General features: G+C 37.1%; 1 protein-coding gene across 2 annotated transcripts in view; it reads right to left on the bottom strand.

Annotated features, from left to right (window-relative positions):
* Positions 1-13463, bottom strand: part of Rab6a (RAB6A, member RAS oncogene family) — a 52869-nt gene that overhangs the window by 22140 nt on the left and 17266 nt on the right. Inside the window, exons 2-4 of one of the 2 annotated variants that reach the window (XM_004641920.2) lie at positions 11176-11234; positions 2740-2793; positions 1273-1378 (exon numbers count right to left, since the gene is read on the bottom strand). In XM_004641920.2, the coding sequence (XP_004641977.1) occupies positions 1273-1378; positions 2740-2793; positions 11176-11234 (219 nt within the window). Of the gene's footprint in view, positions 1-1100; positions 1207-1272; positions 1379-2739; positions 2794-11175; positions 11235-13463 lie in introns of both variants that reach the window. The other variant, XM_004641919.3, reaches the window with a different exon arrangement.

Here is a 13463-nt window from a genome sequence, read left to right as displayed (position 1 = left end):
AAAAAAAAAAAAAAAAAAGAAAGTCTCTGCAATTTTCAATTTTACTGTTGCAGTTATTGTTTAGTAGCTATGACCTCTGACTGCGAAAATATGCAAAACTATCTAACAGTACTCCTAGCTCAAGCCAACAGTTTTTTGTTTTTTTTTAAAGTTCAAGATTCTACCACTTGGGAGGATGGGACAGGAGGATGGTTGTTAGTTCAAAACCAGCATGGGCTACAAAGTGAGCTCAAGGCCAGCCTGAACTGTGCAGCAAGACTCTGGATCAAAATTGGAAAGAAAAAAAAAAAAAAACCACACCAAACTTGGTTTCCTATAAATTATGAACTACTACATAGAATGATGGTAAATATCACCTTACATATGTCATAAACCAATTCGTAAAGACAATTTCGATCAGAGAGCATTTTGTTGTCAATCACCAAAGCTCCAAGGAAAATTTATAGTCACTTAAAAGATCAAAGGTATTATTAAGTCTTTAGGGAAAGAAGACAAATCATTACTTAATTTTCCATTTTTAAATTTTTGGAGAGAAATGAAAGTGTAGCCTGTTAGCAACATCAGTCAAAGAATGCAGGTATGATTCAAACAAAAATGATTTAACAGAAAAGTACATGTTATATTTTCTCTGTCTTCCTCTATAGACAGAATGATCTGAAGGGGAAAGCAGAGAAAAGCTGACTAGCAGAAGCTTTTAATAGCTTCAACAGAAGCCTTGGAGGATCTGGAAAACATGGCAAGAGGCTTAATTGCAGATTATTTTAGAGAAATCTCAGATGAAATTAAATGAAAAAGGAGATATACCTCCAGTCATCATTACAGTATGGCTTAGGATAATAGAATACTAAGAAAGCCTTGATAAAGATACATAATTGGACCTGAAAGAGAATTTCTAAAGTGAAAAACCCGGAACAGCAAAAGTAAAGCATAATGGTAACAAACACCAAAGCAAGTATTTCTGACCTAGTAGTGTGTAATAAAGTTTGCTACGAGAAACTTAATTTTACATGCTAGTAAGGAAAACAAGCACAAGACAAGAACATGCATGCAGCTAAGCTAAAGGTTGAAAGATTAGAAAATGCGTAATTCCCCCCACTCACTTGTGATATCATAAACAACAACTGCCACAGTGGAGTCACGAATGTAGCTAGGAATCAAGCTCCTGAACCGCTCTTGACCTGCTGTGTCCCATAATTGCAATCGTACCTAACAACAAAATCAGTCAAACAAGCAAGAAAAATAAGAAAGGTCAACCCATTGCAATATACCTACTTGTGATATCGTAAACTACTACGGCTGCAGCAGAATCACGGATGTAACTGGGAATGAGGCTACGGAAACGTTCCTGACCCGCAGTATCCCACAGCTGCAGCCTGATCTGTGGGATGGGAAAAAATAAATAACAAATAAAAAAAAAAAAAAGAGAGAAGAAAAAAAGAAAAAGAAAGAAAAGAAAAAAGAAAATGCTTTTGTAAAGGGGGAGGAGGAGGGGTAGAGAGAAGACTCATGCAAGAGGTTTCAGGGGAGTAAGGAATGAAAAATAATACAAAACTACTTTTTCAAAAGGGAGTAGTTATTAAAAATGTCTTGCTCTGAAGGTAGATACATGACTAAAAAAATCACTGTGAAAGATTTCAGATTCAAATATGGCTTCCCTTTTTTCCCTCTCTATAACCTCTTTGAATCCCTATACCTTTCAGATGACAAAAAGTAGGCTGTTGATATTCAATACTGAACATAAAAGAGAAAAAGAGAGTAAATACTAAATGAGCAGCTCAAGCTACAGAGCGAAGGCATTCATGTTTCCTTGAAGGACTCTCAAAGCTAAAACATATTTCTTTCTTATTGAATCTGGAATATTTTGAAATTGGGTCTTTTCCTACTATGCTATGTTTCTCCCATATACTTCTCCCTAACCCAACATAGATGATCAAAAAAGGAGAAGTATCTTTTTGCAACCCAACACATTTTTTTACTTTCTTTCTCACATCTAGATTATAAAAAGACAAGCTAAAAATAAGCATTAAGTTATCTTACCATTATAGTAGTCTCCAAGCCTTCAAGTTCTAAGAAATGCTATGTTTTATGTACATATATGAAAACACAAAAATCCAAAAGAAAAAAACACACTTACAGTAAATAACATTAGAGATAAAATAATGTCTTTTGGGTACAGGTCCTGCAAGATTACACTTAAGGTAGTCAATGTTTTGGTGACAGAAATTTCTTCAAAGAGTAGTAGGCTAAGGGTACACTAGAAAGATAAAAATCTGACAATACATACTGTTTCTTCCTATTCAGTCACTTTGGCACATATACTTCTGACAAAGAAAATCTTTAAGTTCACAAACTGTATGATATTCAAATGAAATTTTTCTGAATACCTCAAAGGTGGCACTCCAAAGATATTTATCAGATCTAATTTCTTCATGAAAATTCTCTTAATTCTCCCTTAAAGCTATTAGTCATCACTTTTCCAAATCAACATGACAAATTTTGTTTAACAAGGCTAGGGACAACAGGGCTTTATAAAATACTTATCTTTCTCCTTTTGGATCTCACTTGGACTTAAGTCAGAGGGCTTAGAACAGCTCACTCTGTAATACTGATTTTACTCAATGCCTATGAACTAACTGGGAACTACATATTTCTACAGATGAATATCACCGATTATGGCTTTGATCATAGGTTTCTAATGTGGAGTATTCCAGAAAATTGCACACTGAAAACATTACTCACTGTTCGATCCTCCAAGTACATTGTTTTTGACAAAAAGTCAATGCCAATTGTTGCCTGAAAGACAAAACAAAACAAAGAAGTGAACACACAACAACAGTGTGATGATGGCCAATAGTTTAGGATACAAATGGAATTTATGACCATGGGAGAAATAAAGAACAAACACTTAAGCACATAATACACAAATAGGAATCAACAAAATTTCCAGTGATAATATCTACCACATAATAAGCACCTGCAATGTTAGAGATTATTTCAAGCTCTTTACACAAATCACCTCTAATCCCCATACATTCTTGCAAGGAAACTCATTTTACCTTTATTTTTATTACTTTATAGATAACATGACAATGAGAATTTCAGTATGTATATTTGTATTCAGATATTTCTATATTTTTATTTAGACTTTAATATGAGTATCTGAGTGCTCCTCAAACAATACTTATTTGTCTTAACAGCAATTTTATATAATATTGCTGATGTAAATTACTATCCTGACTACTCTTTCTACCTAATTGCTTCTCAATTGTCCTGATGTCACAGATAGCTAGAGAGCCACAAATATGATTTTCTAAAAAGGACACAATTTTTCCAATATAAAAGAAAATTAAGTAAGGAAAACAAATTTTCCTTTGTAGCACACAATGATAATCAGTTTCCTTCCATGGTCCAAATATACATAAAATCTTGTTGGCTGGCTGTTTTTTATAATTAGCCAGAAAAAAAAAAACAAACAGAAATAATAAAGTCACAAAAATATAAAGACTGGGCCAGAGAGATAGCTTGTCAGTCTAAGGGCCTGCCTGACAAGCACAAGGACCTGGTTTCAATCCCTGCCACAGCATGCCATGCTGGCCCAGTGCCAAGATGGCCACTGAAATCAGGCAGGGTGGCACACACCTATAATCCCAGCACTGGGGAGGCTGAGACAGGAGGATCACTGAGTCTGAGCTGTGTAGCGAGACCCTGTACCAGAAGGACTTTTTTTTTTTGCCGACTCAGGATGCCTTAAAGGCAGGTCTACTAAGGCATGAGGATCTAGGGATCAAACCACAGAATTCTTCGTTTTAGCAGGCACTTAAACAACTGAGCTAATGGGCAGGACCCCAACCCTGTACCAAATAAATAGACAAATAAGAGATTTAAAAATATAAAGACTATAATAAGGACAGAGGAAAAAATAGTTAAGTTAAAGAGGAATCCACAATTCAATGTGGGAAATAAGAATAGAAATAAAAGTAAGAAATACAGGAAGGAAGGTAAGTAGGAAGGAAGAGAAGGGGCAAAGAAACCTAAGAGGACACTGATGCAAATTCTATTACAGAAGGTTAATCATCCCATTTACAAACATGTTCATATATTAGGTACATAAGTGTGTTTATGTACTTTCCCCTTAAATATTTCTGGGCTACATTACTTAGTATAAAAACAATACAGACTCTGAATTTTTAAAATAAGTCACTGGGCCAGTATATAGCTCAGTGGCACAAGTGCTTGCCTAGCAATCACAAAGTCCTGAGTTTGATTCCCAGTAGAAAAAAAAAAAAAAAAAAGCACTCAGTTATTATCTTTTTGGACAAGCTTTATTATGTGCCTAAAAGTCATTGTTTTTAATCTATGCAATCTTGTGATTATGTTTAGTAACAATCTGTAATATCCTTTGGGATAAGAAATACTCAATCCAAAGTAATTACAAAAGTTACACTGAGCAAGACATCTTCCTCAGATAAACAAATACATTTATTCCAACTTTAGGGATCTTTCTATAGTCTAAGTTGAACATAAAACTGGCAGTATTTAATGTTTTGAATTATAAAATGATGGCAGTAAAATGGTTTAAACTTACAAGTTTTTTTTTGAACCTGGGATCGAACTCAGGACCTTGGGCTTGCCAGCAAGAACTTATTCCACTGAGCTATCTCCCCGGCTCTAAAGTTACAAGCTTTAAACTGTTCGAAAATCTGGAGGTTTGTAATTGGAAAGAGTACTGGAAGTAATTAAAATTACAAAATGCTGATTTTATCATTTCTGCTACATTTACTCTAGATGGAATTCTTCAACACAAAACATACCAAGTAGAGCTATTTGCTTATATTGAAGTACAAGATGCATATGTAAAGGCAGGATAGGTATTTTTTTCCTTTTAATTCCCAATTTCAAGGGCCAGCCACATAGCTCAGCAGACTAAAGCACCTGCTTAGACAGGGCGTAGCAGCTGGGGTTCGATCCCCTGCACACCATACCAGCTCCGCCCCCAAGGCACACTGAGATTGAGACTGGGTGTGGTGGCACATGCCTGTAATCCCAGCTCTCAGGAGGCTGAAAACAGGAAAATCACCACAAGTCTGATCTATGCACTGAGACTCTGCAGACCCTATACCAAGTATAAATTTAAAAAAAAAAAAAAGAAAAGAAAAGAAATGCCAATTCTCAATTTCAAAGGAGTTGAGGCTTTAGCTATAATCAAATGGGGGAAATGAGATTCATGTTTGTGACTTTTTTTTTTGAGGCAGGAATCTTGTTACGTAGCCCAGGCTGGCCTTGAACTTGTGGTGATCAGCCTGCCTCAGTCATCTGAGGGTTGGATTACAGATGTCCACCATCGCATTTGTCTTATTCTTAATGTGGTATGTATATGTTTTACAAATTTCTCAAGAGGAATGTAATTATTTACTGTTAACACATACCAATAAAATTTTTAAAATATAGTGTCCACCAAAGAAAATGTATATATATTTCAGGAAAAGAAAAATAATATGATGTTTTTATAACAGATGGTGTTACCCTCCTACGCGAGACCTGAAAGGATGCTGTATATCACAGAAAATCCACCACATTGGTGGCTCTTAGACAAGAAATTGAAAATGCATGTGTAGGGCCAGCAAGATATAGCTCATCAGATTAAGTGCCTGCTTAGGTAAGCACAGGGTAGGGGGCTCAATCCCTGGTACCACGTGCGCTGGCCCTGCCCCTAGTGGGTACACAGAGCCAGTGACTGAGTTGGGGAGTGGTGGCACAAGACTATAATCCCAACACTGGGGATGCTGAAAACAGGAGGGTCATTAAGTCCAAACTGCACTATATTGACAGTATCGTGGCACCCTGCTCTTTCCCGGTTCAACTTTCATAGACTATTTCAAGGGTTTTCAAAAAAATACTAATCTAAATTATTTATCACAGATTTTTCACAGTATCACGGATTTTTACAGTACCGTACAGTATATACATTTATGATCGCTGTTAAAATTACATAGGTTTATGAGTTTAAAAAATGGTTAAGAAGATTAGAAGTGTTTTTAAAAGTGTGGGAAAGATTTATAAGAGTGGGGAAGGGTTTATAAAGACTTAAAATCTATGTAAACACTAAAATAAATACAACATTGCTACTTGGCTGATATTCACTTATCGCGGGGGTGTCTGGAACATAACCTGTGCAATAAGTGAGGGACCACTGTATCTTCCTGCTTCAGCCTCCCCGAGTGCTGGGATCACATGTGTGTGCCACTATGCCCAGCTTTGCATTCTTTAGTCTCCCCTCGTACTTTTTTTGGTTTGCTTTTTGAGACAAGGTCTCACTATATACTTTAGGCTGGCCTGGACTCACAGTAACCCAGACCAGCAATCCTCCTGCCTCAGCCTCCAGATTACAAGGATTATGGGTGTGAACCACCAGACCTGGCTCTATTTATTAAGATTTTCTGGGGCTGGAGAGATGGCTCAGTGGTCTAAGGCACCTACTTGGAACAAGCTTGGCAAAGCACAGGGGCCACTGTTCGATCCCCCAGCACCACATGCCAGCCAGCCCCGCCCCCTGGTGGGCTGAGCTGGCCACACACACACACACACACACACACACACTAAATAAATGTAAAAAATAAATTTAAAAAAAAAAATATGTAGTTCAGACTACCCTTGAGTTCACTTTGCAGCCCAGGTTTGTCTCAAACTTGCAATGATCCATACTCCTGCCTCAGCCTCTAGAGTGCTGGAATTACAGGTGTGCACCACCAGGCCCAGCTTTGTTTGCTTTCTAAGTCAGGGTCTTGCTGTGTAGTCCAAGCTGTCCTTGAACTCACTAGGTAGGCCAGGATGCCCTTCTATTTGCCCACTTTTTGTTGTTGTTGTTGACTGTTGGGTAGCCAGGAAAGAAGAAAGTAAAGTAGGATACTGTCTGGCATAAACAAAAACTAGAGCAAATGAAAAATAATTAAGGGTGGGGAATGACAAATATAAAAGATGAGATTTAACAGAATTAGGGAATGGCTTTTGCTAGAAATATACTGGAATGAGAAAGAAGATTAGGATAAATATAGTTACATGTTTTACAATTAGAGTTGATGCAAGAAAAGCAAAAAAGGATATTCTTTCTGACAATTTCCACGCCTCTCAGAAGCATGGGATTTAAATAAGGGTCAGGGAGAGTGGTAGTAGCGACTAAAGGCAGGTAGAAGGAGTATGGAATAAGTATGCAATTGATAGTTTTTAAAAAGGAAATTAAAATATAAGAGCACTTGATAAAACTTTCAACACAGTTGATACTAGTGACTAATATGTATTTAATATGTTAAATATTAAAGAAATATATATTAAACATATTAAAGAAATGACTAGATTCAATTATAATATGGAATATTTAGATAGATATAATTAAATGAGACCATTAGTTATTTTCCCATGCTGTCTAAATGAGAAAAAGAAGGGCTGTCAAGAGAGCTCAAAGGACTAAAGCGCCTGCTTAGGCAAGCTTAGGCAAGCTCACGGACCGCGGTCTGACTGCTGGCCCCACATGCCATGCCAGTGCTGCCCCCAGGGCAGGCTGAGCCAGCTACAGAGTCTGGATGTAGAGGCATACACCTGCAATGCCAGCGCTGAGGAGGCCGAAAACAGGAGGATCACTGAGTCCAAGCTGTGTAGTGAGACCCTCTGACAATCAAATACATTTAAAAAAAGAAAAAAACTTAAAAAAATAAAATAAACTAGAAAAAAAAGTAAAATAAGATCAAGGACTTTACAAATAATATGGATGAATTAACAGATTTGAGGCTTTGATGTAAATCATTGGAGGAAAAACTATTATACTAAAAATATCTTGAATAAAAAAATTTCAAAAGATAGAAAATTGTCCTCTGAGAAGGAAATATGTTAATCAATGACTTTTAAAGAAGGTTAAGATCATAGAACAGTAAAGGAGGCAAGCAGATACCTTTTTTTTCATATCAGGAATCAAACTCAGGACCTTGCACTTGCCAGGCAGATGCTTGCACCACTGAGCTAAATCTCTAGCCCAAGCAGATCTTCTATAACATGAATATTAAGTTGCCTAAAATGCTGATTAGAATGGAGAAAACAACTGCTCACTAAAGTCTTCAACAAAAGACGTCAAAACAAGAAATGTTTTTCTAACTTGATAAATGACTATAGTCACAAAAATAGAACTTCATTTCCAAAATATAAGGAATCATCATGCTTAGGGGTTATAATTGTTTTAGATATGAAACACATATTCAAAAAAAAAAAAAAATCAAGTAATTGGTTCCAAACCACCCAAATTTTAAATGCCAGAACTAGGATGTAAATAAAGTCCTTCTGACTCCTAAGATTCATTATATAACCTCTATAGAAGAACACTGCCCACATTATCCATAAAGAAAGATTCAATTCGGAAGGCATACACCTGAAATATTTCAAATGTGGAAAAATACATATTACAAAGGAACTCCAAGGGCTGAGGATGTAGCTCAGTGGCACAACACCTACCTAACAGGCACAAGTCCCTGAGTTATATTACCAGTACCAAAAAAACCAAAAGGCCCTAATTACATTTATCCTAAAGCTTTTTGAAAAACAAAAGTTTGACAGTTGAGATCATGAGAGTTAACAAATGATAGTAAAAATGACAAAAAATGTTCCTTTAATCAGACTAACATTTGATGTACTACTAAGGCAAAATAATAGAAATAAAGTTTCTATGCTAAGTATATAGTACTATAGACTCAAAATGGTTAAGTGGATTAAGAATACCTTTAAAATGTTTTAAAATATGTTAGGTATATGGAATATTTATAACATACAAAGAGGGTCAGAATAAGTGCTTATTCTTAAATACTAATTTATTATTTTTGGTTTGCTCCTTCTGTTTTGCTTTGTTTTACAATTAAACAATTCCAAGAACTGACACTGATGTCTTGTTAGTTGTGTTTTTCATAGATGATCTTTATATTGTTGAGAAAGTTACTTTCTACTCCTAGTTTGCTAAGAGCATAATTTAATTTTATTTTTATTTTTATTTTTGTGGTACCAGAAATTGAACTCAGGGCCTTATGCCTGCCAGGTAGGCACTTGTGCTACTGAGCTATATCCCTAGCCTCCCTGAGGGTGTAATTTTAAATTGACACACACAAGGGCTGGCCAGATAGCTCAGCAGATTAAAGCATCTGCTTAGGTGGAACGCAGCGGCTGGGGTTCAATCCCTGGCATGCTGGGCCAGCACTGAGGCGTGGTAGCACACACCTATAATCCTAGTGCTTGGGAGGCTGAAAACAGGAGAATCACTACGAGTGTGATCTATGCATAGTGAGACCCTGTACTAAATACATCAAAAAATAAATACATTGATACACATAACTACTGAAGTTTATGAGACAAAACTTCATGTTTTGGTACACGTTTTTATAATGATCATTTTGATCATTAGTTTATTAATCACCTTAATCATTATTCATCTGTGGTGAAATATTAAGACATTAAATAACCTAACCTATCACATTTCTGGCACACCTCTCAAATGACCCTGAAACTACCCCATGTTGCTCTCCTGTGGCATGGCATACTTCCTTGTCTTGGGATCTGTGAGTTTAACAAAGTATCTTTTCAGTGGCAATCATCTGATGTACAGTATTTATTGGGCTCACTATTTCCTTCTGTTTGCCTGTACTTTTTTCTTTTCAATTTTTTTTTTTTGGGGGGGCGGGGACCGGGGAGATGTCTCAGTAGAATAAGCGCTTGCCTGGCAAGCACAAGAGCCTGAGTTCAACCCCTGATTCCACAAAAAAAATAAAAATAAAAATAAAAAATTTCACTTTATGTATTTGGTATGGGGTCTCACTTCACAGCTCAGATTTGTAGTAATTCTCCTGTTTTCAGCCTCCCCAGTGCTGGGATTATAGGTTTGCACCACCATGCCGGAACTCAGGAGCTGGCTCAGCATGCCCAGGGGCAGAGCTGGTGTGGCATGTAGACCGGGAATCAAATCCTGGTCCCTGCGCTTGTAAGCAAGCACTTAGTCTGCTGAGCTACCTTGCTGGCCCTTGTCTGCTTGTACTTTAGTTTTTCTGGTTTCTTAGGATGAAAAGTTAGCTTATTCATTTAATAGCACTAGCTTAGCTGTATACTGTGAGCTTTGGTATGTTGTACTTTGCTTTTTTTTTTTTTCATCAACATATTTTCCAATGTCTTTTGTGATTTCTTTCTTTTCATTTATTATTTAGGCTGTTTAATTCTATTCATCAATTTCTCAAAATTTTTTCTATTAATGATTAATTTTTTGTTTTGTTTTTTGTATTTCAGGGAAGGGTCTACAGGGTGTTCACGGTCTCACTACTAGATGGGACTTGTAGTGATCTGCCTGTCTACAGCCTCCCAAGAGCTGGGATTATAGGCACACACCAGTCGCTGTCTCAGCAAGCCCCAGGGATATGGCCAGCACACCTGGGGTCTGAACCACTGGCCCCTGTGCCTGCTTGCAGGCACTTTAATCTGCTGAGCTAAATGATTTCTAATTTTATTACTTATTTATTCCTTGTTGAGAAAGGGTCTCACTGTGTAGTTCAGGTTGGCCTTAAAATCACTATGTACCCCAGGTTGATCTTGAATTCTAGGTAATTCTCCAGCCTCAGCCTCCCAAGTGCTAGGATTACAGGTGTGCACCACTATGCCTGTCTTATTCTGTTACAGAATCCTATATTTGGATGAATTCTCTGTAAGAGAATATCTACTATCAATTCTAATAACCTTCCAAATTGTATTAAGCCAATTTTTCAATAAATGTTGGAAAAGAAGCCTAACTGTGGTGGTACACCACTGTAGCAGTCCATCGCCTTAACCAGCTGGCCACCTCGTCCCACTGGGCATGACTGTAATCTCAACACTTGTTAGACTAAGGCAATAGAATCACAGCGAGTTTGAGGCCAGCCTGCGCTACATAGGGAGTTTAAGGCCAGTCTGAATTACATGAGATCCCGTTTCAAAACACAAAAGTAAACTAAGGTTGAGGACTAAGAGCAAAAATCCTTTATACTTTATATAAATATAGCATCTTACAAATTACAGAAAATACTTTTACATTCATGCATTTTACAATCAATACATTTAATAATTTTTTTAAAATATCTTGCATATTAAACACAAAACAAACAATAAACAAAAAAAAAAAAATACCTGATAGGTGTTGTCAAAACTGTCATACATGAATCTGGTGATCAAAGATGTCTTTCCAACTGAAATGAAAAGAAGCAAAAGAGACTTGCTCAGTGAACACATTATACTGGGTTCTCAGGCAATTGTTCTACAGAGAGCTACAATGAAAAGGACAACAACTACAATAGTTATAATCATAATAAAAACCATATAGTCCCAAGCTTACTGACATGACTTTCTCTAATCATAAACAATCTTTTCACATTAAGAACAGTTAGGAGTATTTAGTTAAGATGAGGAAAATGAAGAGACAAGATACAGGAAAGCAATCAACTGTGTTGACTCTCTAATACACAAAAAGCCAAGCAGATATTTACTTGGGCCTTAACAAAAAGAACTCATCTAGATTCACGTCCACTTCATTCAGTGAATTGAAGTATAATCCCTAAGATCAGAAAGATAAAGAGTCCTAAGGAGTATGAGGGCTATAAGAACTAGACTGTTGAAGAGTAAGAAAGAAGTGACAGGAGGAACTGTCAAAAAATTATCCCAGGATCAGACCTCTCCATTTCATTGGCAAGGAAATCCCAAAAATCCATACTTCCACTTTGTGTTGGTATTTTTCAGAAAGTGCCACTAGGCCAATCATAATGAATGCTGGCAATTGCCCTACTTATGAGCACAATCTCCAAGAGCAAAATAGTATCTGTTTTTCTATTTCTTAGTAGTTTGGCAAAGACTCAATAAGTATTAAACAAAAGAGTCTACCAATTAGAAAGGAACTATATAAGCCTGAACTGGTGGTGCACTCCTATAAATCCCAGCACTTGGGAGTCACTAAAACAGGAGGATCACTAAGTTCGAAGCCAGCATGGACAGTAAGACCCTGTCTCAAACAAATATAAAAAATGAAAAAAAAAAAAAAAAAAGTGAATGAATCTCAAGAGTTGACACCACCCAATCTCAAAAATTTTTCTGAGAGTTTGCATGTGGCTCGCCTCCAGTGTCAGTGGTTTGCGCTGTCCAAAATTGTATTTCCTCTATCTCACCCCTTTCCAGCAAGTGCCGGCAAACAGATAATTCACGTCTTTTCTTCCATATTAGCACATTAGGGATAATATGAAAATTAAGATTTAAAAAACTTTATGGGGCTGGGGAGATAGCTCAGTAAAATAAGTGTTTGCCTGGCAAGCGCAGGGTCCTGAGTTCAATCCCTGGTACTGCAAAAAAAATAAATAAATGAAACAAAAATTTATTTCCAAGCAAACATCTTCACAATTGATACTACTGTGAATAACAAAAGGCATTTTATTTTATCTACTTACTTTTATTTTATTTTCATATTTTAGGGAAGGGTCTACATGGGACTTGTAATGACCCGCCATCATGACGATACAACTTACAAAAATGAAAATTTCTCTTACAAAATGAAAATGTGCCACATGATCCTGTAACCATGCTCTTTGGTATTTATCCAAGAGATACAAAATTATGTCTACACAACAATTTGCATATGGAGGTATCAGCATGGGCTCTGTGTGGGGGACGGGCAGCAGCCCCTGAAGTTGCACCCAGTGCCTCTGTTCTCAGGAGAGGGTGTATCTGTTTTGGTACTGAAGCAAGAGCTATAAGGGGCTATGAGGCAGCTACCCTACTTCATGCTACATCGTAGTTAAAACAGTAATAGAGAACAAGGAAAGACTACTGAAAGCTGCAAGGGAGAAATGACAAGTCACATACAGAGACAAACCCATGAGGTTAATTTCAGATCTCTCTGCAGAAACCCTAAAGATCTGGAGGGCATGGCTTGATACATTTCAAGCTCTGGAAACAAAACAAAACAAAACAAAACAAAACAAAACAAAACAAAACAAAACAAAACAAAACACCAACTGAGATTACTGCTATACTCAGCAAAGCTGATGTTCCAAACTGAAGTAGATGGCCGGCCAGATAGTTCAGTGGACTAAAGCATCTGCTCAGGCAGAGTGCAGTGGCCAGAGTTCAAGCCCCCATATGCTGTGCTAGGGACCCTGGAAAAGAAGTGACTTCAGAGGGAAATGAAGAGAAAGAAAAAAAAGTTGAGGAAGAGGAGGTATATGATGAAGAACATGAAGAGGAAACTGACATCATGTCATATTTTGACAGTGGAGAGGATGTGGGAGGTGACAGTGATAACAGGATGAGGGCTATGTACTGAAGAAAAATTGTAAATAAAACTCGTATCTTAGGGCCGGGGAGATGGCTCAGGAGAACAAGCACTTGCCTGGCAAGCACAAGGGCCTGAGTTCAATCCCCGGTCTGCCAAA

Source organism: Octodon degus, unplaced genomic scaffold (genome assembly GCF_000260255.1).
Source record: "Octodon degus isolate 3935 unplaced genomic scaffold, OctDeg1.0 scaffold00146, whole genome shotgun sequence".
Taxonomy (NCBI): Eukaryota; Metazoa; Chordata; class Mammalia; order Rodentia; family Octodontidae; genus Octodon; species Octodon degus.
This window is presented reverse-complemented; position numbering and strand designations above follow the sequence as displayed.